The sequence below is a fragment of the Trichoplusia ni genome, chromosome 3, assembly GCF_003590095.1.
Source record: "Trichoplusia ni isolate ovarian cell line Hi5 chromosome 3, tn1, whole genome shotgun sequence".
Classification (NCBI taxonomy): domain Eukaryota; kingdom Metazoa; phylum Arthropoda; class Insecta; order Lepidoptera; family Noctuidae; genus Trichoplusia; species Trichoplusia ni.
This window is the reverse complement of record NC_039480.1, coordinates 10374452-10401405: the sequence shown is the minus strand read 5'-3', so window position 1 is coordinate 10401405 and position 26954 is coordinate 10374452. Positions and strand designations below refer to the sequence as shown.

The 26954-nt window shown below is 34.2% G+C and overlaps 1 protein-coding gene across 1 annotated transcript; it reads right to left on the bottom strand.

The window, feature by feature from the left end:
- Positions 1 to 822: 822 nt before the first annotated feature.
- LOC113491862 (extracellular serine/threonine protein CG31145) lies at positions 823 to 26096 on the bottom strand. Its single transcript, XM_026869050.1, has 10 exons — positions 25755 to 26096; positions 10658 to 10906; positions 8571 to 8695; positions 7414 to 7492; positions 5422 to 5514; positions 4798 to 5041; positions 3437 to 3517; positions 3025 to 3137; positions 2319 to 2459; positions 823 to 2230 (listed from the first exon to the last, which is right to left on the bottom strand). Exons 1-10 carry the CDS (start codon positions 25961 to 25963, stop codon positions 2041 to 2043), a joined length of 1524 nt encoding a protein of 507 aa, XP_026724851.1. The 5' UTR covers positions 25964 to 26096; the 3' UTR covers positions 823 to 2040.
- Positions 26097 to 26954: the final 858 nt, after the last annotated feature.

Genomic DNA, 26954 nt, shown 5'->3' with positions numbered 1-26954 from the left:
GCAAATTTCAGAAAAATTTGGTTCGGAGGTAAAGTGCCAAACATTTTGGATAGAAGAATTGATAATAATTTTTCATAGTCAGCAATTTCATAGCAAAATAAAAATTAAAATATCAATTTAAAAATTATAATGATTATATCAGTAGAAAATCTTAGAAGCCAGTTGGAGTTCAAAATGTATAAAATATTTTTATATTAAACTCACCCACTCTCCCTCCATCTTACGGACTTCTTAATTCAAATTTCTACAATGTAACAGGTTCAATCTATCTAACGATGATTATTATGACGATACTTACCCAACACAGGTGCAAATAAAGCAGAAATAAATTACACCTGAAATACAATTTACCTAACCCCCACATTTTTTTTTCAACGTATAAAATCCAAGACCAAACTTAATAGGTCCATAATGATGCAATGACGATAAGAGATCACATTTTCAAAGATACTCGGATAGACATTTAATAAACAACAAACTGCCGTAAAGTCATAAAACCTTGTATCAAATATCCGTACTATTCATATTCCAGTTTTTATAGGGGCCGACGTATCTGTGTCTCCAGTTTTATGTGATCTTTATGAGCCAGCGAGAAACGCTGACCCGAGATTTTCTTTCATATTTTACATGTTTATAATTTGGTTTCGTTTTGTCGTTCCGAGGTTAGCGGGTTTGGTTTCTGTGGTAATGTCGGTATGTAGATATTAAATTGTGTTCTTTTTAAACACTTAAATTATATAATCATGTCTGTATTAAGTGTGATGTGAAATTCCGTCTTATTGTATAGTAAGTCAGTGAAAAAAATGAAATAAAAGCCAGCCATTCGAATCATTTAACCGTTTTAATTTATAAACAATCAACAGATACATACATTCAAGCATCTCATTTTGCTATACAATACATTTTTTACATAATTTTTAGGTACGTCTTTGGCAAGTCGACTCCTCGATCCCCCGATATATATAACAGTCACACCCCCTTAACAATTACACACTAATTTATACTAAAACCACAATAAAAATAAATATAGGTCATCTTAACTGCCAATATAGTAATCATTACTATCAGATTCAAATTAACTAACAGACTACTTAATCAAGGAAAGAGCAACTCAGTAAGCAAATCTACGTAACATTTAAATTTATATTTTTGCAACTGAAAATAGTTAGTACATAAGTAAGATATATTTTACGTTAATGAAATGATAGCTATTAGGTGAAATTATGAAACATGAGATCGGCTACGAGCAATATTTTAGTATGAAACTTATTAGTTAGTAGTACAAAATTGAAAAGGATGTACGATTGCATTGATTAATAGCCTCAAATAAAAAACTTAACAAAATAGAATCAGACGACGTCTGTGCTTATCACACGGAGCTTATGATATGTCTCATCTTGAGCCTTCAGCTATGGTAACAGAGTTCACAACAAGTAGTAGTAGCAGTGATCTAACAATTAAACTTAACATTAAACTGCATTTCACTAATATTATGTACAGTAACATTGCACACCCTCCTACATAAGTCTCAACTGAGCTCAGAAATACTCATTATTATAATATCCAAAATATACAGAAAGAACAAATAAAATCTATTATTATCTACGTACACTAACTCATCAATACTGTTAAATTTCAAACAGATTATCGCCAATCTGGTAAGCAATGTGAATTCACAATTCCTCTATATATTTGGCATACAATGGCTTATCAAAATCCAGTGGAATGGTTCTAAAAATATTCTGTATATCTCACAAATTCATTTGGACAATCTTTGGCACTAAAATCTTACGTCTAATAAAAGTCTTGTAGACAGAACCAAAGAGCAGGCTGATAACGATACGTTTTGCATTGATTACAACTGTTCTTACATCTAAGTTTGTCTTAAGTCACGGATTATGAGAGAGTTCGACTAGCAAGTCATTTTCACTGATTGCACCATCCCTTGTCATTGTCCGTACAATCTTATATCACATAGACACTTCAACTCGTGAGACCATTCCTTAGAGTCCCGTCGCATTTAATTCGGAGTGAGAGCGGTCATACAAAATCGTTGATCTCGTTCTGAAGGGGAGCCTCGACTTTGTTGACGCACTTTCTGATAGCATCGAGAACAGTCACGATGCGCCGGTCGAGGGCGGCGAGGTGCGGCTCCCACAGAATAGGGTTCACTGGATCTGATTTCAATGACTCACGTAGGAGTTTTGATAAAGGATCGCCATTTTGGAACCTGTGAAAATTCATTTTTTTTATTAGTCAAAAACAATTAATGAAAATTTCCCTTAAAATTGAATCAATGTATAGTATAATGATCTTACTTAAGTAACGCTGTGAGGGTAGTGTGCCTGACGAGGCAGCACTGCAACACGGGAGCTAAGATGCTCAGTTCGTCGTGGAACGCCTTGCCGAACGCACGCCCTTGATCCAGATGCAGCGTGAACGTCTCATTCCCAAACATTCTGTATAATTTAAACTCATTAATATTCAGGCTTGATTTAAACGTAGACTTTAAAACTTGAAATGTTGCATTACAAAGACAGCGCATATTTTAACTACAAATACTTGATTTGTCCAGTTTGGTCAAGAATTTATTAAGTCCGACAGTTGGATATAGCTGATCAAATTTCAAGTGGGTTGAAATAATTATAATACAGTCCAAATGTATGCAGCATAAAGTAGTGGCTTATATTTTGTCACTAAAGACACATCGGTTGCATCAGGTGTTGCTTTACATTTACTTATACCATAGCCAATTTTCACCTTGAATATCGGACTACATAATGCCTTCTTCCATATAAAATAAGCGTGCAAATTGCCAGACCATATTTTTCTACATTGTTTGTGTTGTCTGTACGAGATCGCAATCTAAAAATACTATACACAACTTTAGTTGTGTGCAAGAACATAACAGTTGCTAAGTGACGTTATGTCTTTAAATTCCTCTTGAAAAAGACAAAATACGACAAGATGTCTAATGGCGATATTATTCTTAAATAAGGTTGTTAGCTAATGAGGTTTACTTACTTAAATGTTTCATAATGATGTCTGTCCATATTGCCTGTGAGGAAGTCGAAAATTGACATGTCCATGAGGTCAAGCATTCGACGCCCGGAGTCATACGGTGGGGTTGTACGGACCTACAAAATGATTATAATTTCGCTCATTTCAATAAGTGTATATTATCCTAAGACGTTTCATTGAAAAAGCGTTTCTAATGAAATCATAATAATCAATAATGAAAGTATGAAAACACATGAGTAATACGTTAATAAAACAGATATAGTATTTATATTAGTAGGGGGTAAAAACTGCTGACTAGTGCTGACTGTAATCTTAGCACTTTCCTTATTGCATTTAAATAATGTTTTTTATGAATCCTTTCCTATGGGTACCTACAAACTTATAATTGATATAAAAGTGAGAGTAGCAAGCTTACCGTATCACAGTAGTCAGATTGGAGCTCCCACTGTGCTTTTCTTCTCTTGTGGTAGGATCGTCTCCAAGGATGCCGCCATACCTGTCGATAAAAACTCTACATGAAATATCCATATTATATATCTTTCCTCTGAAATCACAAAGAAACAAACGAAAGAGTTTGTCAATAATTGGTTCACTACCTTTTTGCACGTTGGTTGTAAAAGTAACTGGACTGCCTTAATTTTTGTGATGATAAAAATAACGGTAGGAATAACTTAACAATAAAAATGGTATTAAGAAACTAAAAATAATATAGAAAATTTTATGCGGTATGTTTTTTTCCTTAATTACGATATCGATATTTGTTAAGAATCTAGATCAAAATGTAACAAGGACATCACTAGCTAAGTACCTGAACGCAAATGAAGTGAAGTCAAATACCAAGGCTGGTCGTGTCGATTATGCTTTATACGAGACACTGCTCTACAGTAGCTAATAAATTATTCTTACACCCACACACCAAACTAACTTCAATATGATATAAATGTTGCAAGTGCAAATAGTAGCAGAAATTGTAATCAGATGCAAAATAGTATGAAATGAAAATTATGTCATAAACATTTAAAAAAGTTTGAAAAGTTCAGGACGAAAAAATATTGCAAGAAAATCTAGGTACTACGCAAGCGTTTATAAATTGCTCATTCTTTTTACTTGGAAATAGGGCCTTGCCCTGCAGTGGGACAGTAACTGGCTAGACGTATAATAAACCCTTCCTTTATATGTTACAAAGGCCCGGTATCAACCCTCCTAACGTGTTGAGTTAACACGTTATTATGTTGTACCCAAAACACTAAAATAACTTCATAATAATACTTCCCTTTTTAGGATAGTTTGAGGTTAATGAACACTTTTCATAAACCCCTTCAAAACTGAGAGACATCAGAATATTCTAGTTCAAAACCAATCTGTCCATTGTAAGCGTGATTGTTACCGAGTTCGATTTCAAGAAACTTTAACAAATGCAATTCAATGAAAGGCAGTAAATGAGAAACTTCAATCGTCATTCGTTTACTTCGAATATGTATGTAGTTGTAAACAAGGATTCGATCGCCCGTACAAAACGAGCGCGGCAATAGCGAGAAACTTGGTATTACGAGCGGTGCATTACGACGCCAACGTAACTACACAATAATTGGCAGTGTTACATTTGATAAGTTGTCTAACGCCGAGTAAATATGTTAAACAGCTAACAAAAAACAGTAACTTTCATTTTCTTTTCTTTTCCGTGATAATTAAGAATCTAGTGTTTTTCTTTCGTAACGTAAATATGCTTCGCGATAATCATCGAAATTAGATATATCACCAACATACGTAACTCACCTTTCTTTCAGCTATATCGGAAGACGGCAAGAATGCGGCGAAGCTTCCTTCGAGCATGTCAGGGTTGCCACAAATGGCGTGTCCAGTGTCACAATAGTAGGAACACTTTCCGTGGAAACAGAAGTTGTTCGCCGGCGACACGAAGAACGTCTTAAGGATGTCACCTTCAGTCACATCGTAGATCTCTGTCGTCATATTGAGGACTCGGCCCACGACTGGCATTGCGCGCCGGAAGCCCAGTATCCTGGATAACATGTGATTTAGATTAGATGTCACCTCTATTCTTGTTCTGCTCTTTACCTATTTAGTTGATTTGGCTTTGAAAACATTTAGGAGGCAGACCTGGTTTTTGTTGGATGTTTTATTCAAGATACCCAGTACATAAGATTACACGTATTCTTCATAAGCATTTATTTAGAATATTATCAAAACTAAGGTTAAATACATTTTGTCGTTCCATAAGATATCTTTAAAATTTGCAAAGGAAATATTTATATAATTTACGTATTATTAAGATTCCACGCATACGACTAGGTACCCATCATTAATGAGTCAATGAAACAAATTTATGTGAAGAACCTTTAAATAATTACGAATATATTACTCATAGCAATGACAACATACCTGTCTAGATGGAACGCAGCTATTTCTGCGTTATGACGCTCGTAATCAGAAAAATAAAAGTGATTCGGTAACGTTTGAACTTCCCGTGAGAATCTGTAAACAAAAATGTAAATCAGTTCTGAAACACTTAAGTACTGGTAAGGTAACAGTCGATTTCATATTAAATGTTCGTATAGAAATATTATAGAGCGCCGGTTAAGACGATTTGCATAGATAAAGCACGGAGCTGGCCCGACTCCCTCCTTCAGCGGCCGTTGATGACTATCTACATGCCTCAATGTGCAGGATAGGCCAGAAACGAGTAACCATTGAAATTTCAACATTCAATGACAAAATTAAAAAAAAAAACAGAAGAATAAAAAGGATCCATCAATACTCCATGCTATTTATTCTCAGAAGAAACAAAAGTACAAGCACTTGAAGGAAACAATGAGGCAAATACTGAAAAGAATAAAACAGCAGATCACAATTTTAACATAATTCCACCAAATTCTTGGCAGGTACTTATTCAAAACGTAAATTGAAACCGAGTAATATAAATCCATTAAAGAGAAATATCAAATATCGACTACCGAAGATAAGGGACCCCTGTCCTTTAAAATAAATTTATAACGTCGAAAAATGTTAAATTACCTACTAAAGTCGAAAAATTACTCATTCGCAGTAACAAATGGAGGTATAATTTCTTTTAGTGGCTAATGAGTCGAATGTGGGTGCTTAATCAATTTCTCGGAAACAAAACGATTAAAGTGGCTCTTAAATCGTGAATCTGGTTAGATAGGAGCAATCCCGGGAATATACTGCACCGACTGTCTTCCGATTTATTGTCCTCGCTGCGACTCGTAAGTGAGATAGTACAATTTAAAAAGGCTACTAACAAATGTTTTGCATTCTGCCCTCTTTACCTTTCCGACATGCGTTTTTTTTACTAATTTCCTACTTTATTCGAGACTGTCTGGAATAATTTAGATTACCGATAAAAATGTCTCGTAGAGAAGTGACAGTCAAGGTGATAAAACTAATAGATACTCGTACAGGGAAGGGTTAGTACCGACTGCCGCGTAATTTATAGCACCCCTGCGAAACGTGAAAGATCCACGAGGGCCCCTTGATATGTCGTCGGGGTAACCCCTTGAGTCTATAATTTTCCTAGAAAAGTTATCCAGTCCGCTAGAAAAGTTAGTTCGCCGCCTATGTTCAAGTATTTCAGGACTGAATAATTTATGTTGTTTAGTTTTTAGCGCTGTTCAAATCTATTAAGTTTCAAGAAAAATGGGTATTAAATGTAACTCAATAAACGTCAACTTCGTTCCTTTTAATGTTTTTTGTTTTTATCTAAAATGGCAATTTATATTTTTAAAATAGAAGTGAAGTGCTAAGACGTCTGATACTCGATATACAAGTCTGCCGGGAGTTCCGGACAACTCCCGCGAGTACATTTTTGGGAATGCTCTTTGTATTCTTTGTCACTCCAAAAATTGTATCAGATAACAGAATATTGAATATGCAATGTAGCCTGGTATCTATACACTTGAGTGAAATATTGAAACCCCTCCACAGAGGTTCTTAAGGAGACTTTACATAAGTTCACTGCAACAGTTAGGTCTAAAAGCTTTCATAAATAAATGTAAGATGTGCTCATGGTATTGAATAGAAAACACAATCAACTTTAACAATGGTACCAAAGTAACAGAACTTGGCGAACTCACTACTTCAATAGCACTTGTAGTTGAGAACAGTGTGGGCAAGCCGCTAAGCCGATCGCACGAATGAACATTCTCGAAGTTTTCTGAATAGAACCAACACACAACAAGGTGACAGGAAAGTTGGCACAACTCCTTCAGGAGCATGCATGGACACTTCAAACTAAGGCTCAACCCGCTTGTTTACCAAACAAAATAAAACTTACGTATCTGTGAAAGACATGACAGATGATGGACGGACACTCGAGCCAGAACTATAAATTATGGACGCGATAGCGGTCGCACTTACCTCATCGGCTTGAACAGGGCTTGGACGCCATTAGGGTAGTCAATTATAAGCTTCAACTGTGTGCCTCCCTCTTTTTGCTCTGTCAACAAACAAAACAATATTAGATTAAATTATAATCGAGTTCCAGAGTACAAATTTAGTACTACGATCAGTAATTTAGATGATATTAGAATGTCGCCTCAAGAAGGGGAGCAAACTAAAAATAAATTTTGTAATATGTACGATAAAGTCGGATCAACAATGAAATCCATTTAAGTGGTTTAAATATTTAAGTCCAATTCGAAGTAAAGGGCGAGATTGTTGTGGCACTATTGTCCGACGAACCGCTAACCCCGCCACTGATTGCAGACCCGCCTTCATTTAATATACATACCCACCTGCCTCAGCTTTTATGTATGCAAATATAAACTGAAATATTTTATTCTATGCAAGATTTTTTAGAAACTAGGTGCTCTCGGTATTAACTAAATATGGTCCCTTTCTTTCAGAACTCCTTATTAACGGAATATTCATAAAGCTCTTAGCAAGATAGATGGTAGGCTATGTCGATAATTTTAAATTATGCTCTCATAGAAAGCTTTAAAAATTAATCCAGCACTTTTCGGAACTATTTTGTCTTATAAATATGAAAGTAATAACATTAATTAACTACCAATATGGCCGAATATTTTTTCTTCAAAAAACAAGTTATTTTCCTCAAGCATATCATAAAGATTAATTGGAACACGATAGGACTGGAAATAAATAGACCCGTTTATAGCGAATGTGCAGTGTTATAGGGTGGGAGACCGATAAAGGTTGTCTGTCTAAACGTAATTGCTTTTCTAAGTCCGATCAACCGGCCACTGAATATTTTATAGCAATACATACTTAAATTGAGATCAGGGCCTACTCAATATTTGAATCGATTTTAGATAAGTCGAATGTCGAATTATATCACCTTAATTACTTATGTATTATTAATAAATGTCGTAACCAAAATATGTAGATAACAAATGGGTGTCTACAGTTGCAATAACAGTCTATCATACATATCGCCACTCTTCAAAACTGTAATCCAAAAAATACCTCACCTCACAAGTGCTTTAAAATAATAGAAATCAAACGTCAAATTTACTATATGAAGTTATAAGAGGTAATGTGTTATGTAAACTTACCTACATGTAGGATGGTGGAGGTGGCCATATCTTTGATAAGCGCGTCAACGAGGGGCTCCCCATCCTCATACAACTCGTGTTGAGCTATCTTCAGTTGGAACCTTTCCAAATTAGAAGCGTTTATGCTGCAATAGAAATTAATTGGTATTATTATTCTATCATTACAATTATCTGTTGTGTTCACGGAGATTGACTCATAATAATTATTTATAAAAGATCGCGGAGTATTTTGCTATGCAAGAAACTGACTAGAGTTTCTATCACGGAAATAACCTAGTGACATGAAAGACAACACCGATGCGTAGTTCGTCATTGTTGGAGGTACTTTGAATTTTTCGCACACGCCCGTAAACCTGGTCGTTAACGTCAAGATTTACATGGAAGATTTTCCGATGGCGGCGATGTTGGTTTTGGCTGCGTGGAACACATAAGTGGACGTGATTTGCCTACTAGCGGTAGGTGTGAGACTCCGGGCGACACGACGCAGCACGGAACTGAATACTAAGGAGCGTACGTGTAACGTTTTCGATTTGTGGCATGCTCCGATAACCTGCATTTAGAAATCAAGCCGGCAGCTATTCTAAAATTTATTGACTCTCTTTCGGTGTGAATTGGGCTGACGTCGAGTGGGAATTCAAAAAACTCGATTGTTCCGACTCTCGACGGCTGGACATTCAGGATTGTAAACGAACACGAGGCCCTATTTACTTTGCCATTTTATTTGAGCTTATTATACCGACGACGACCGAAAGCATAAAAATTTCATAACAAAGGAAAATGTGATCGTGTTAAACAATGAACTTCATCGTCTTCCATATTTACGTAGATTACACCAATTTTGGAAAAAATTAGGCCCAATTTTTCCATGTATCAAAGCAACCCTTTCTTCATGATACATGAATTTGGTCATAACAGGTCCCGTCATATCACGAGCGTCGTTTTAAGGAAGCCATCAGGCATTCATTCCATTTAGTTTTATTGTCAGAGACCCGCGCCTATCTCGGCGGGACCCCGTAACTGGATTTTAAATAAGATTCCTTGTAGGTCTTGTGAAATTTGCCTCACAAGATAAAGAAAGGTCGCTTGTCTGTTTCATATTATAGAATCATTCTGCGCTGAAAGTATGATATGATCCTTTTTTATAGTCTTGTATCAAAAGAAATTCTGTTGATAGTGTACCTAAACACGAACGGAATGCAATATTCTTTTCATTGCCTTGACGGCGCCCTATGAGATTTGGCCTAATATTTGCTTTGGAGAAATTACCTGAAGCAGTGGAGGCCGGCCGCGACCTACCTGTTTGATTTTGATGCATACTTCAGTGGTCTGCGGGGGCATTCGTGCTAGATGAAAAGCTATCGTCTTTAGAACGAGCTCCGTGGCATGTTACATAGAACATTACAATGTCGCTCTGAGGCACATTTGGGGCCCAAAGCCCCCGGAAATGGGTAAACAGTTGTTCCAGCAATGTTCGTGTTATCAAAGTTTAATTGCGGTAATAACGAAGTAACTAACAATTTAATTTGGCGACTCGCGGCGTGCTACATAAATCGTACTTGTGGATGTCAGCTGTCGGCAACTTTAGAGAATTTTCCTTGTAATGTCCTTTTCGCGTCGTTTTTCGCAGAACGTTTTAATTAATACTTCTTAGCGGACTGAATATTCGTTTTATTTTGGATTTTCGACGGCGCACAATATTGGAGCATAAAAATATTAGAATAATTGATTTTCTGAGTATATTAAAGACAACAAACAGACATGGTATAATAAACCCGTTTGAATAGATTTGGTGAATTTTCATAAACATTAAAATACAAAAGTCGTTATCTTCACACGTGTTTATGTATTTACACTAAATGTTTATCTAATCTTTGTTGACAGGTCGTAAACCTGTTTGTACATAATAGGCACATTGACGATCTTGGAATATAACAATTATAACAACTTTGTGACAAAACGGATGATAACGGAGCTTAGCTGTTACGTACGTCAGTCTCAAAATTAATTACTTAATCTAGGCCCCTCTGTTAGACAGAACTAAAGACTATTATACATAGAAGATTATAGAAAAAACCTTCATAGCATACCTAGGTTCTAAGTCTTCCATTTCACCAATCGTCGGATTTTCAGGCCTTAGCACGTTTAGGTCCCGATGCGGGGGTATAACCACGGAATGATCCTCGGCCTTGCCCTGCAGCTGGGCGAAGATGATCTTCTGCAGGTCCTCGTAGTGGTCCGTGGGGGGTGATGGGGTTCGGGGCTCGGCGTCCGCGCCCCCTCCGCTCGTCTCACTGGGGGCAGATTGCTCGTACTCCCGAGATCCATTGCTGCCATTACTGGTGACGAAAACGACGAAAAAAGAGTTTGAAATTAAAAACATGATCTTCGATTAACGTTGCGATGTCTTCAAGCTGGTGTGTACAAAAGCTCAAGTGTATAAAAAACGCAAAAATTGTTTATTACTATTCAACTAAAAGTTTTCTTAACTGCCCTTCAAATAAATGAAAAGATTTCCTAAATGTTTTTGAAATTTCTCGCCAGATGTCAGCTTTTTATTGATTGAAATTATTACGCGAAAGGTTTAATTTTGATAAGGTTTGTTGCCAGCCAAGCCTGACGCCAGGCCGGCGTAAGAATAACAGAGATTAAAAATTAATAAACAACTGCTACAACTGGTTAAGCTAGAGAACAATATTGCAATCTACTGAAACTATGTAACTCTTTTAATGACGGCTATAGCTTAAACACTTTCATGTAATCCTTTTAACCTTTTATTAATCTGTTTATTTTAGCCAATCTTTTTACATTTGAACACATATATCGATGACTGAAAACAAATGAAGTCCGTGCTTAAAAATCAGTTCTTGACCATCTTAGTGCTCAATAAGCTATCATTTAATATTTCATTTTCAACTCTATTAACAAGTACTCGTTCAGATTTAAAGAAAGGCTTTTATCGGAACACAATTAAATAGCATTTTAAACAACAACGAGTGTCCTTTGAAACGAAGATTTGTTTTAATAATAATGTATTTGAGTATTGTTAACCTAATATACTTATCAATTTGAGAGGTAAATAATTAAAAGGTTTTCGTCTTGTCTATTTAGGAATTCTGCCGTTGTTAGGAAGCTGTAATACCGTTAAGAGTAATTTACTCTAGAGGCAATTAAAATATAATGCTTTGATTGTGGGTCTTTGTGATACTTCGATATTGTCGAAAAAAGGACAGCTTTACTGAATGTCCAAAAAAAAGTAAAACATTTTGAAGTAAAAATTGCCAAGTATAAAATGTAGTCGGGGCTAAGATTATAAATTATCTTTTTCTTCGAAAATAATAAAGATTATTATAATACTTTGTAATAATTAATTCTTAATCTTAAATGATTTTTATAAAATATTATTCAAGAATAAACGAAGCCGAATCCTGACTAAAGGGATTTAGAAAAAATACTTAAAGGCAAAACTTACTCAATCAAATAAATATTTACCTGATATTAATCACGCACGCATGGCGCTGAAAGGAATGTATACAGGGTCGTACTCCATATACTATTGAATAGCCAATTCAATAGTATATGGAGTGTTCAAGTATTCAATTCAATAGTGTTGCTAAACATTGCAACCTTTATATTAGTCCACAAGAAATTGGCAACTTATTTCATGATAATATGTCAAAGATTTTAAATAGTTCTTTTTATCCTAGCCTATATAATATTTTCTTACTGAGCAAAACGTCTCTTCCACATCCTTTTAGCGTTTCTATTATCATAATTTTAAAAATTCAACACACAGATCATTCACACAACGCCATGTACTCTCAATAAGAAAAAAATAATGGATATTTCCAAAAGTTTTTTTTTTCATAATTTTGTTTTCTCAGACAAATATGAATATGTGAAGGCATGGCGTGGTATTGTGATCGGTGACAGTGAGCTATTCGTCACGTTTTGATTGACCTACTAGTGCATGGAGGGCACATCGAATGCCATATATTTCTCACATTGACTGACATACCCCAGCGGGCGTTGACTGACAGCACTGCAAGCGTCATAGCATTTTGTTTATAGAATACGTTTCGCCTTTATAAGTCCTTTAAAAATAACCCTAGCTTATTGATAAGAATTGGTTTGTACAACACATGAGAAACACTTAATAATAGGCTAAACAGCTATCATCAGCCTTCAGCAATGTACTGCTTGACATATGCCTTTTAAAACTACGCTATTATAATATGTAACTTGTGGTGTATTATTCTCAAACACTTATCAAAATCTAAGCAAATTCGAATATCCTTACATCCAAGAGTGAAGAACGAAAAATATGTAAAGCCATTGACAAAAAAAAAACTAAGCAAATGAAATTTTCTCGTCGTCGGTAACCAGCTAATCAAATCTGTACATTCTAGTTACCGAGATAAGTCGACACTAAATAAGCATTTTAAAACCGCTTGAGTTGACAACCGGAACTAATAAGCCATAATTTGCTGTTACCAAATGCAGTAAAAATTCATGGATAATTTACTAATACCTGTCCACAGAATATTGTTCTTTTAAACGTTATCAACCCTGTGTATTCCGCGCAGGTAACAATCAAGGCTACTACACTTCGCAGTTCCAAAAAGTATCACCGCTCGATTTAAGGCGACTGTCCACTACACCGTTCCATACCATGACCGTACCATGAACGTGTATCGTCAGTATTAAAAAGGCGACGATGCTGGTCGGTCACGGCACGGGCTAGTGGGCATGGTCGCTTACTTTTTAATACAGAGAATATTTTTTTTCCTGACCCGTTCATAGCACGGTCATGGTATGGCACGGTGTAGTGGGCAGACTCCTTTAAGGTGCACCTCTCACCAAATAAAGATCGTTTGCATTCTAAACACGAGCCTGTTATTGGTGTGGCCTCCTTCCTAACACGGAGCAAATATTAGCGTGGCATTATAAATTATGTATTACCTTAAGATGCATTCCGACTGTTATGAATGCGATTACGTTACCAGAGGTATTTAGTTAAGGGCAAGGTCTCTTGTAACTAATTTGTACGCACTTAACCCCTCACGCGACGGTAGTTTCACATACGATCTTAGATATGCAACTAAAGTTAGATATAAAACACATGTGGAACAACTTAATTTTTTTTAATATTTTGAGTAGTCCGTTCATCTAAGAATGTTGTCATTGGCTACATTTCGCTGTAATAAATAAACAGAAAAGTATGGGAACGCGAGTCTCATTCATCGCGTCACCACAATAAAATGTATGATGAATATTACACACTTGAAAATGTAGGTCTATTGTTTCGGTCACTCGAAAGTATTAAGGTTCGAGTCCGGCCCAAATCACTCAATTACGTTACTTCAAGTGTTTGCGCTATCGTGGGCGGCGATTGTTTACAGATGTAATCATTACGAACTCGTTGTTCGACAACACAGTAGAAATTGCAATCAATAAAGACTGCTTATGTACGTAACTTGGAGGTATTTTACCGCAATTATTAACCGTTTTGGTATGTTTTAGGCGCCATTTTAAAATCGTTTAAATTTTGCCGAAGAGATTTGATCTGTAGGTTAATACTGTATTTTCATGAATAAAATGTGACACACAACATGTTTCTGTAGCATTTTACAAATGGCAGTTTATTGCAATTTGCATTTATTGCCTACGGGCTTAAACTTTGACAACTAAACAATAAGAATAAGAAGAGATTGAAATCCAATTGGCTGCCAAGTAGTGGTGAACAGTCTATATAATACGGAATCAAATAAAAAAAATACATGAGGAAAACTCTCAACGACAATAAAACATTACACCTTTGCAGGCCCTACAGGGAAAACAGTCGTGAAGGGGTGTAGCCTTACGATGTACGTACATAGTTGTATAACCTCAATTTATGATTTTTCCACGATTTGACTTACCAAGGGGTTATATAAAGAGATAGAGTTCCAGTATCATGCAAGACTTTACGATCACATTTCGGAAGAGGCTAAAGATAATTTTTTTTATCTAGGTAGATTGCTATTGATCATATTTTTAGAATATAAAGCGTTTTTTGTTTAGATAATGATCTATTTAATTACAAGTAAAAACATTTATGAATTTTGCCACTTTATCAACTCACATTTAAACTTATTCTTTCCCAAAAAATGGTTTATACATTTTCGGCTAGTTGAACATTATCGAAGGTTAAGATAGAGTCGATTGTCCTTTTAATTTTGTCTAAATCAAGGTATATTTTAAATTTATAGGGAAAAAAATTGCACTGCATACCACACTTTTGAGGGTTTTTTTCTCCCTCTAAATTGCATATGTGAGAGCGAGATAGCGCTCTAGCAGTGATAGGCCCCCTGACATGTATGAAGTACGAGTACATTACGTCAAAGGTCAATGCAAAAATACATTCTGTTATCGTCTATTAGGGGTTTGGGAATTTCCCTAAGAGTTAATACTAATGTTTTCGTAGGTATACTACAATATAATTGCCAATTAATTTGTGCACCATACGCCTTGGATAATCAGGTCAAATGTTACATTGTACACAAGAGATAACGGCGTAAACAAAGATATCTATTACTTCATACAAAAATACCGAGAATAACTAGAGGAAAATTTTATCTAGTTATAAGGTACAATAATTTTCAAGGAAAACAAGGCAAGAACAGAATTTAGTATCTTAAAATGAAATCTAAACGGAAGCTTATACGCTTAAGAGTTTTCCTGTCATATGTGTTGTGTCAATCAAAGTCCAGACCAGCTCGAGAAACCATTTTCTATCTTATCCTGTCCTGCACTTAGTCAACATTACGAGACTTTTTAAATCTAGCCATTGATGATCTTTATGAACCTAATACCCCCTAGCTTAGTTACTTAGTAGAGTTGGCCAATTTAAATAATGCTTCTTAAATTTGTTTTAATAGATTAGTTTAATGACAATTTGTAACATAAATCATAAATTCATAATTTATATTTGAGTAAAAAATATTATTTATTTATGCTTCTTTAAGAATTCACGATACGTGAAACTCTATAAAGATATTTATTTTTGATTGAACAACACATTCACGTTTTCATGACCGAGAATTACTATTACTCAACCAATGTGTGAAAACCACAGTTGTATAAAGCTAATAAATAAACACTTTGGATAAATTAACAGTGGCTTCTACGAGTAACCTTGTCAAAAGTTAACATGATGATAAATAAAAAAACGGTTTCGTTCGCGATGGGACATGACAGGCAAGGCATAATATGAAGTGAAAACTTAAATTTCTCCTTCACCTACTCGTTTAAGCTAATTCATTTCATCTTATGTTTAAGTATAAACTTATTAATATGTTCCACTTTACATAGTAAGTGACAAAAACTGAAAACAAATCTTCTATTGCAAAAGTTGTACGTTCGAAAATTTTAATTGTGCATTGGAGAGACGCCCTCACTAACTTTTTAAAATATAATGTAAGTATTAGCACTATATAACGCCTTTATACTCAAGAGGCACCTTAACTTTAAGACAAGCTTAAATGTTTCTCTCTGTCTCTGTCTCTACATTATTCTTTAAATGAGAGGAACAGCGTCTTCAAACTGATTGTCCTCTCAATTATAGCTTGAGTCAACCAAAAAACTAAATTAAGGATAAACCCATGGTTTTAGAATATATTGATTGCATGTTTATTTTTATACATCCGCAAAATGGTAATAGAAAAACAATGATTGGATGTCGGTCCGATTATTAATATTATGTGGTTATAATCGAGATCGATAATTTGTTTTGGAGTGTAGCCAGCAATCGTTCATGTGGATAGTTTCATAATTTGTGTTGTTATTCCTGATCCAATGATTTTTATGTATTTGGATATTAGGTACTAATTGTCGAAGTGTTTTTCGAGCGCCATACCCAATGGGTCAATACGGAATCCTGTTACTAAGGCGGTCTGTCCTTTTGTCTGCCACCTAGTTGTGAACCTCTCTCTCTCTCTTAATCGGTCCCTCATATCTGAGGATCGTGGTCAGTTGTGAACCAAAACATGAAAAAAAACCGTTATTAATAACCAGTTCATATAGACCCAACTTATTAAAAGACAAAAGCAAAATCATTGTAACCGTCATATTTAACTCACTTTCATGATACTAAACTAATAAATAATATCACAAAACATAATTTATTGTTTCACTAAAGCTTCTAATAGAACTATCAGCTGATAACCTTTTCTATTTGAGACCGCGTCCACTTTATGTCAATCATTCAAGATAGAGTAAATTAAGGATTCAAAAGCTACGGGGTATTGATTTAAAACAAATGAATAAATAATATTAGAATAATTGATTCGGTTACCTATACTGTAATATAACGGTTGTATCGTCTTTAATATACATATATTAGAGATCCACGGCCATTTTGTATTTTTCGAGTTAATATACCTACAGCCGAAGACACTCTGAATTAATGTGGCTTGCTACTGGTAAACGAATTTTTGAATGAAAAAATCTCTGATGACCTTAGATTCCTAAAACTAAAATGTCATTTAAAAATCATGTTATATATTTGTTAAGCATCGTTTATTAAAAATAAACGTTTTAAGATGTTCTGAAAGATCAGTTTATCGCTAGTTTTCATCAAACGTGACGTCTGATTAAACGTTTCAGCATTTGACGATTAATGCGTTATTATCGCTTTTTTTCAAGTGCGAACCAAGGCTAACAATTTTAGTACAAAATTGCATACAAACATACACAGTATAAATAAAATATTGCTTCATTTATGTGGATTGAATAATCTTTATTGTTGTTTTACAATTTATTCTAAACTGAGTTGTCAGACAAAAATACAAGATGCTTGCAATGCCTTCTCGACCCATTGAAGGGTTGCCATGGTTACCGGTAAACCTCTACATTTGTCATTCTAAAGTAACTGCAGTTACCGGTATATGGCCAGTTTTTATTTGCCTATTGACTTGGCAATATAATTATGATGTATGGTATTGTTAGAACTTTTTTGGGATCTCTTAACCGGCACATTGTGTACGAACTATGAGGCAATTTAAATTATTGGTAGTTGACGAATACATATATATGTATATGGGTTATACGTTGTAACGGTTATCCTAATGCGGGTAGGGAGTTTGTATGTATGAATTAATTCTTGATCTTAAAATGTACTTAATATTTTGTTGAGATTTGTCATTGTAAATAATTCAAGTTGAAATCAACGGTTTTTCTAGTTGAATCTTGGACCCAAATGTGTATAAACAAAATAATTATTTTAAATTACGATGCTTTACATTATTTTGTAACTAAATATGACCTTTTCTGTTTGATAAATATTTTCAAAAATTATGCATGCGCAAAATAAAAAATGTTAAACAAAAGAATGCAAGTAAATCTTTTAATTATAGTACTATGTATTACGGTTATAAAGATAAACCTTGCATTAATTTTTAAACATACCTAAAAATCAAGATTTATTATGATTAACATATCCTGCTTCCAAGAAATGCGCAGGATGGAAATACCTACCTTGGCCACTAAAAATATTTCTGTGCAGTTAATTAAGTTAACCTTAATACTTGAGTGCTACCGTACTGGGCCCCGATTCTGCTATTTACAAAGGCCGATGAATGAATGGCAGTTCGATTAAATTTGAAATTATCACTTAATCATTTTGCCAAACCAATAGTTGGAAGTTAATTGTATTGACCTTGAGTGTACACTCCCGTACGGGATTTCCAATTATTGTGTAAGAAAAATGCTTAAGAACATACGAAAAGTGTTATTTTCATTCATTCATCGGCCGTTGTAAATAGCAGAATCGGGGCCCTGGGCCGCAGCGGGTGATACGCGGTGTTGCAAAACTTCGTGACGATGTCAATCGAGGTAAAGCTGCGTATGCGCAATGTGCGAATTAAGGAGAGCCGTGACCAATATCAAAGGATGTAATGTACTCTAATTTTGTTTATAGTTTGTAAAATGAATTTCTGTGTCGCAATAAAGAATGAGAATGGGAATAACTTGTGAGATAGGAGGAGAAGAGCAGGCTTTTTATAAACGACTCCGATATAGGAAGCTTTAAGAAATTTAATATCCTTGTGTTTCGAGGGTTTGCACAAACATTGCAGTAAGACGCTCAGACTAAAGACAAGCATACATAGATTACAAAAATGCCTGTCCTACGCTGGGATCGAAACCGTGACACTCGCTCACTGGATACTCAATTTTGGTGACAAGTTTTGTGTAGAAGTTTAAACAGATTGGTGATATGTACTATATGTCTGGTCAACTAATAATAGGTTAGTTAAATCAGAATCAGAGTTCAGAATCAATTATATAATGAAAATCTGGAAATGAGTACTCATGACCAGTAATATTAATAAACTTAAAGGTGCAATAAAATTACACGACGAGTTAAATAATTAATGTCTAAGGGTTATAAATATTTCTCATAATACTAGTTTATTTGAGTCTTAAATCATGGAGGTAGGTACTAATTAGTTATCAAGTAGTATGTCCTTCATTTAGGACCTGCGTTGATTAAAATAAAATTCGGTATTTAAAACTTAATACAGACACTGATCCAAATCCATGTGGGATTTACTTATTTCATCATTGTTTAATGTTGACACGAATCACTTTAATGAATATTGAACACTATATTAATATAAAACTTTGGTGTCTAGTTTAATCCAGTGATTCCCCATAAATTTGAAGTAAACTGTGGATATCAATTTTTTTTTTTAATATACGTAATTAATTTCTGATACGTTTACTGATTCGTCGAAATCCTGACTCGTCATAATTTTTGTATGAAACTGAATATAAGAAATTCTGGTTCTTCCTTTTTCAGTTTTTTATAAAAGCATTGCACATTAATTTATAGTAGTTTTAATTCGACTATCATTTTAGAAAATTTACAGTAATAATTATCGTGGTTTTATGTAAATACTCGAGTCAGAAGATCATTTATTAATAAACATGTTTTCTGTATCATTGTAACTTTCCTATTTTAGAACTATTGATCGATAATTCGAACAGAAGTCAGTGGGTACCGAATTAATTCAAATTTGATATTTAAACAGCCGCTGCGTTTAATTGATACATTGTTTTCTGAACAAAAGCTGTCAAACTTTTAATAGGTCGTTTTAGGTGTTTTGAATTAGACATGGAAATAACTTAAAGATTAATGCGTAATAATGTTGAGGATGAGGATTATGGTTTTTCAAACATGTGACGTAGTATAACATGGAATCTTTAAGTACTTAGTGAGCGTGAAAAAACAATTTAATTCACAAAATACAAAGATACAAGAAAAAATAAGTTTTTATGTGTTTTATTGGTTTAATAACGACTAGCGACTCCCGCACAAATTAGTTTAGTCTTTGTGTAGCTTCGCAAACATTCAAGTCGCAATGAAAAATACACCCAGACTTAGGTGGCATTCGTGGACCACACAAATGCTTCTCCCACTCGGGGGTCGAATCCGCGACTCGTTGCGCTCAGTGGGTTTGGTTGATAGACTCAGGTGGCATTCGTGGACCACACAAATGCATCTCCCACTCGAGGGTCGAACCCGCGACTCGTTGCGCTCGGTGGGTTTGGTTGATTGCAACTTTGGTACCTATATTTACCTATAATAGGTATTAATTTCCATCAAAGGTTAGGAAAAGCTTAGCTAATGCATGTGCAAACCTAATGGGTGCTGATTACTGTGATAAGGCTGTTTATGAATCTGATTGTGTTATTAAACTTTTGATTCTGTCGGTACTACCTATATCAAATGACTTTAATTAAGTTCATAGTAGGTTTAAATTTGATTTTTCTTTAGGTACTATCTGCCAGTTTATAGTTTACTGTCTGTTGCCTGCGGGTTCGCTCGCTAACAATCGAAAATGATCCCATGGGTACATAAAATTGGGTAAAAAACTATCTTAGGTGTTAATTCTGGTTATAATCTATGTGTGTACCAAGTTTTGCCTAAATCTGTTCAGTAGTTTGTGCGTGAAAGTCGAACAAATATCCATACATACAATCTTTTGGGTTAATAATATAAGTAGGATTGTATGTATATATTGTTATAAGTGGATTATAACACATATTTAACAGGTAAGAGGTTGAGTGCATCAAGTACCTTACACTCAAACATCATAGGTCCGATTAGTTTATTTGAGCACTACTTGAAAATTACGATAACTCTATTAAAAGTAGCTAAACGACCTAGTTTCGAAGTTATAAAAGCATTGCGAAATTAAACAATATCTTAAAATTAAAAATAAATAACAAATCTCTTCAATCTTAATAATATTTGTCTTCCATCTTAGTCATAGCAATGTAAATAGTTCTAGCCTGTTTTAAAAAAGGTTTTACGCATTTTGAATCCATCATGAATTTATACATTCGATTGACTTTTCCTAATTTGACTAAAGACCACCTTTAAGAACCCTAAACATTTAAATAGTGAATCACCACGATTTCTCCAGGTCGTACAAACTTTATTCACTGTTTGTCAATGAATTCTTGGAATACAATGCACATTGAATCTTCATTTGACTTTCTGATGCAGTAGGCCGAGAATCACCTCTTCAAATAATATCATTGAAGGTGTGGAAGAGAGACAGAAATATACGCATGTAGATGCTGTCACGCTTCCACAACTCCGATAATAATACTCTAAGACATGGCAGTAGGCCCCAAGGTCAAGGATCATATTAATACAGCCTTTGAACCTATCTGACGAAGTTCAACCAATTATAAGAGTCATAAAATTGATTAGGCATTGATGCTACATAGGCTCTGTGTTTAAAGATGACGTGTCTGCTAACAACATAAAACGACTTTGTTAATTATAGACATGTTTCACGATATAGAACTTAATTTTTAATGAAATTTTGTCATTTAGGTTCAGTATAAGTAAATCCATGTCAGCTCACAACAAAAAACAAAGGTCTAAAGCCTGAAGAAAATGTTTGGATATTCTCAATCATTATTAATTTACTTAAAGTGTTTAACCCAAAAAGGTAGTCTGAGTACCTATGTAGCGTTAAGTCAGCATTAATTAATATTAAAAATATGGTTTCATTCAATAAAAAATCTATACAACACGAAAATTTTGGAATACCAGTCGTAAAAGTACCTACTGGAACCTCATATATGGTTACATACGGCTAAGTATGTATATAAATACCTATAATACTGAGTTAAGCAAGAAATTTTTTGATAACTGTATCGATTATGTTGATAAGTTGAACCATGTTACCGACCAAATTGCTAATATTGTTATCATGCATCTAAACGTGCTGATAACAGATACATTATGTATACAACGCCAGAGCTGTTTGCATTAAGATAATTGTGCCAAAAAATTATGATATTAAACCTATTTGTATCAAACTCATTGTGATGTTCCGAACTACACAAACTAGTAGAAAACGAATGCGATAATATTGTTCTAACAATATTTCGCCACGTACAGAGCCGATCTTGATGAAAATGTATGCAATAAATGACAGTTATAAACGAACACACTACACGTTAAAAGAAAAAAGATTCACCAAAATCGGTACATCCAGTCCCTGGTTCAGAGGTAACAAACATGGAAAACAGACGAGGTCCTTTTTGATGTCGGGTAAAAAATGCTACGAACCTGACATACTAAATTGCACAAAGCGAAAACTACACTGACGGACACAACGACTTGAACGGATATTCAAATTAGAAAGAGATTATTACAAGAAAATAATTATATTGATACAGTATAATGTAAATTTCATGAAAATAGTCGTACTTCTTTGTACATGTTAAACTATAGAAGTGAGTTATCATTTCCATTGGTGTTATTTACAATACTCCATTCGTTTCGATACCTCAAACGGTAAACATAAAACAGTACTGGTGTGTCTTTTCCTCTTAAAACTCAGTTTAATGAAAAAAAAGAAGATAAAAAATGATGTATAACAAAAGATCAAGAGAAGAGAAAAATCAATGGTTGACTAAAATAAGTAATTTATTTATTTAAGATTATTTACCCACTTTAAGTAACTAAACAAGTGGAGCATAAATACTTAAAGCGCATTCGTGAAAATATAATTTATTTATATCTGTAACTAGTTTAAGACAATAATTAAATGTTTATTGCTATTTAATTAATAATCTCGAGAATGATTGTGATTTCCCGTAATTATAATTCCATTGCTCGTTACACTAAATTACGTTTTGTTGCTCACATCAGGGAATGTATATAGTTTTAAGATAAAATCCTAATTATTCTCTACTTTAATACATTACGTTGTAAATATTTTATAATCTACAATATGCAGTTTTAAAGTACATTTTACTTATACAACTTCTGGCTGTAATATTCCGTAGTGTTCTGCGTTTACGCTTCATAAAACACTAAAACAATTTTGATGCAGTTTTCACAAAAATACAGATTAAACTAGAAAATTTAGTACGTTTAATGATGCATTTCTTATTTAATAACTGACAAGTAAAAATAATAAATTAAATATCAACCAAGCAAAGCCAAGGCGATTTGATAGTTGATCATAAAAATTAAGCCTTATTAAATTGACTACAACTTGTAGACCTAGTTCTTGTAATACAAGTAGTTCATATTAATGTTCAAGGTTAAAAGTAACAACAGTTAACTATTAAACTGTATATAAAAACTGTTTAACTACAGTAATAATAGATTTAAACTTATCAGTATTATGTGCTACGTGAGTTACGTCCTATTGACTCTGAAGCTCCGTTATCAAATATAAACAAGCATTTACTGCTAATTATGCGATGTTAATAGGCCACTGAAGTTGAAACCGGTCAAGTGAGAGTTGTATTCACGATACTAAGGGTTCTGTACAATTAAGAAAATTTACGATGTAAAAGAAAAGAAAGAAACATTTTATGATCACGCCAATCGTTGCTTTAACTTGATTTTATTTTGAGTTGTATGTTGTATAGGAAAATTTTCACTGTCTATCACGGTTTATGAGATACAGCCTGGGGACTGACGGACAGATATAACGAAAGGATAATTTTCGAATTTTGTTTTACACATAGTGTACGGTACCCTAAAATTATCATGGCTATTTAAAAAGGAAAAATTAAGATTAATAGTGTATAAAATCTTATGCGTATTGTAGAGTATTTACGTGTAATAAGCGTTTATAATTGTTTAATATGCCACGAGTAATACTCGCATGACAAATTGAATCCTCGTTGTTTGACTTATATAGTTATATCAAGTATACATATATCTGGATAAAATAAAAATGATATACATAGTTTTGTTTCGAACTATTTTAAAAAAGTAATTGTATTTAATATTGTTTTTTTTTCTAATTGATAGTTCGACGAATAACGATAAAAAAGAGGTTTTTTGGTTCGATTTGTAAATTGAAAAAAATATTCTTATTCGAGAATCACCAAACAATATTCATTGCTTTTAAATGTCCACCTCAACTGTCAGAGTTCAACAATTTCAGACAGATTAGCCTTTTCGTGAAATGGTGCATATTTCGTATAGATTCGAGGAAGCAGATTTAATTTATTGTGATATGAGTAACGACTGACTGAGATAAGTGAATTAATTATTATTTTTATCGTCACGTCTCATGTACCTAGTAAAACATCCGGTAGTCAATTATTACCTTTATTTAGTGTTGTAGTCCAAGTATATAAATAGAATATATTTTTTTTCATAAGATTTATATGTTTTTTTGGAAATGGTTCATGAGACAGTCGTGGTAGATTGCATCGCATTCTCGTCATCCCTAGTACAAGGGAGGGTGAAGCATTCCGATGGTTTTAGCCTAAGGCTTAAAAGTTATTGTTAAACATTATTACAAAGATTAAAATTATTAAACATACGAAACTTTTTATGGAAAATAACAGAAGTGAATTCAGATATGCAAGAATTCAAATAAATAACTACGTATCTCTATTTTTTCTTATTTAAAAACATATATTATTAAATTATTTTACCTATTTAAAGTATTTTAAAACGTTTATTATAATTATCAATGCAGAACTATTTGCAACCGGTCGGTATCTAATGTCAATTAATGATTGTAATTAGTCGAAATTAGGATGGGCGTTCAAAACCACGCCGACCGATATCTATCTTAATATTCGAATGCCAATTAAGTAACGATAGCAATCTTAGTCAAAGGATTCATTCTTAGGATCCCATTAATTATATTAATATTCTACGTGACTAATTAACTTTACATTTAAATACTACATATTATAAATGGTATTATAGTTGTAATACATAGGGACAATCTGTCGCTAGTCGCCGATATTTCGAAACTGTCACATAAGTCTTAAATTTTAATTCAGTTTAAATACTTTTTGGTTAAAAATAGTACCTACACTTAACTATAATTTTATCTCTAGGTTGGTACTATTAGACTATTTTTAGACTAATTAGTTGTAATTGTAAATAAAATTGTATTGATAGTCATTTATTTTAAATTCTATGTATTTGGCATTGTTCTATTTATCGATATATTTTTAAAAGTCGTGTATTTTCCTGCCGACGCCGACCGAACTGTGTTATCTGCAAAGACGCTGACAAACCAGTAAACACGACGATAACACCAGATAACAATACGCATAATTTACTTATAGAATGCTCAAAAATATACAACATATACTACGCACCTAGTCAATGTAAATAATGTATACAATACTTTATTATGTTGAAGGTTTTTGATCGGACTCTCAAATTCAGGTGCACGCAGAAACAAAAATATAAAAGAGTTTATTATAATAGTGAATACAATTTTAGAACGAATATAAATTTGTTTGTCCGTTTAAATAAAATATAGAGTTTACGTAAATAATGTAACTACAAACTGCGCTCAAGTCATCTTCCAACGCAATCAAAGGGTCATTGTTATAATTGATAAGATAAATTTTGATTGAGAAGTCTGTGTGGAAATTACACGTTATATCTAAATGTCACCATTTCATATCTAAGCTATGTGATACCAATATGTACTTTACGTTCCAACACATTTAAAATAACGAAATTTTCATTCAAAAACAAGGTAAACAAAAAATTCAGAAAATAAACACTGTACGTACCAGCCTGTAGGTTTCGCAACGCAAAAAATTCTTCCATTCAGATGTTGTCACATAACACACAAAAAGCAAAACAATTCTCAGAAAATGCCACTAAACCACAACACCAACCTTTTCTGTAGGAACCGCTTCCGAAACTCTATGTATGCTGACCGGCCTTTATCTTCTGCGTCGCCTATCCTGACCCGGCCGTGCAGGGGCACCCTGTTCATGGAGAGGCCATAGTCCATCTGGAGGTCCACGACCAGCATGAGCGTGAAGAGCACGAGGAAGGCGCTGATGGCGAGCGCGAGGCGCTCCTTGAGCTTCATGTTGAACATGATGCGCGCGGTCTTGCTGCGCGGCGCGAAGGGACTGCGCGCATGTTCCTCGGGCGTCGGCGACCGCTTACAATCGCGCGCGCTCGCGCCGCGCCGCCGCCGCCGCCACCGTGCGCGCGCCCACCCGCTGACGCTGCGGACAACACAACACGTTAGGGGCTGCTACACGTGCACAAAGGAACTTACACTAACGCAACAAATAGACAAAATTCAATCAAGTGCATAATTATATTCAAATGAAAAAATAGTATTCTTTTTATCAGCAGATCAAAATGGAAAATTTAGATTCATTTATTATTTCTTAAATTAAAATATTACAACATATTGAAATAATATCCATCACCAGGAGAACAAAATCATCATCAACGGCCAATATCAAAGCAATAAGCTTTATTTGAAGACACTTATTTAGAACTCTACAATTCGTGATGGTTCTTCATATTTTTTGATAAAAGACAAAATGTCTAGACTAGAGAACTAATGGTGCAGAACTCAATACCTAGTCTGATAGTGGCTATCAAAATTACGTCAAAAAACTAGACGAAATTAATTTCTTGTAAGCAAATGATGTACCTTAATTACAAGACCTAAATAAAATATATTTTGTGCAATGCACGAGTAAAGAATAATAAATGACTTATTACATTGTCGGCAGATAGGCTATGATTGCGAAACTTGCTAGGTTAGCGGTGTCATGTGGATCGCATGCAAAATAGAGCATTTCTGAAACATGACGCGACGAACAAAGTTCAATGCTTACTTATCTGTAGTTTACCTAAGGTAAGGAGAAATCTTACACTAACTTTTGTAATAACGTTATTTACCTGCCTACTTTGATTCGTAGCATCTATATCTATACTAATAAATAAAGCTGAAGAGTTTGTTTGTTTGTTTGAACGCGCTAATCTCAGATCTACTGGTCCAAATTGAAAAATTCTTTTTGTGTTGAATAGACCATTCATCGAGGAAGGCTTTAGGATATATACCATTA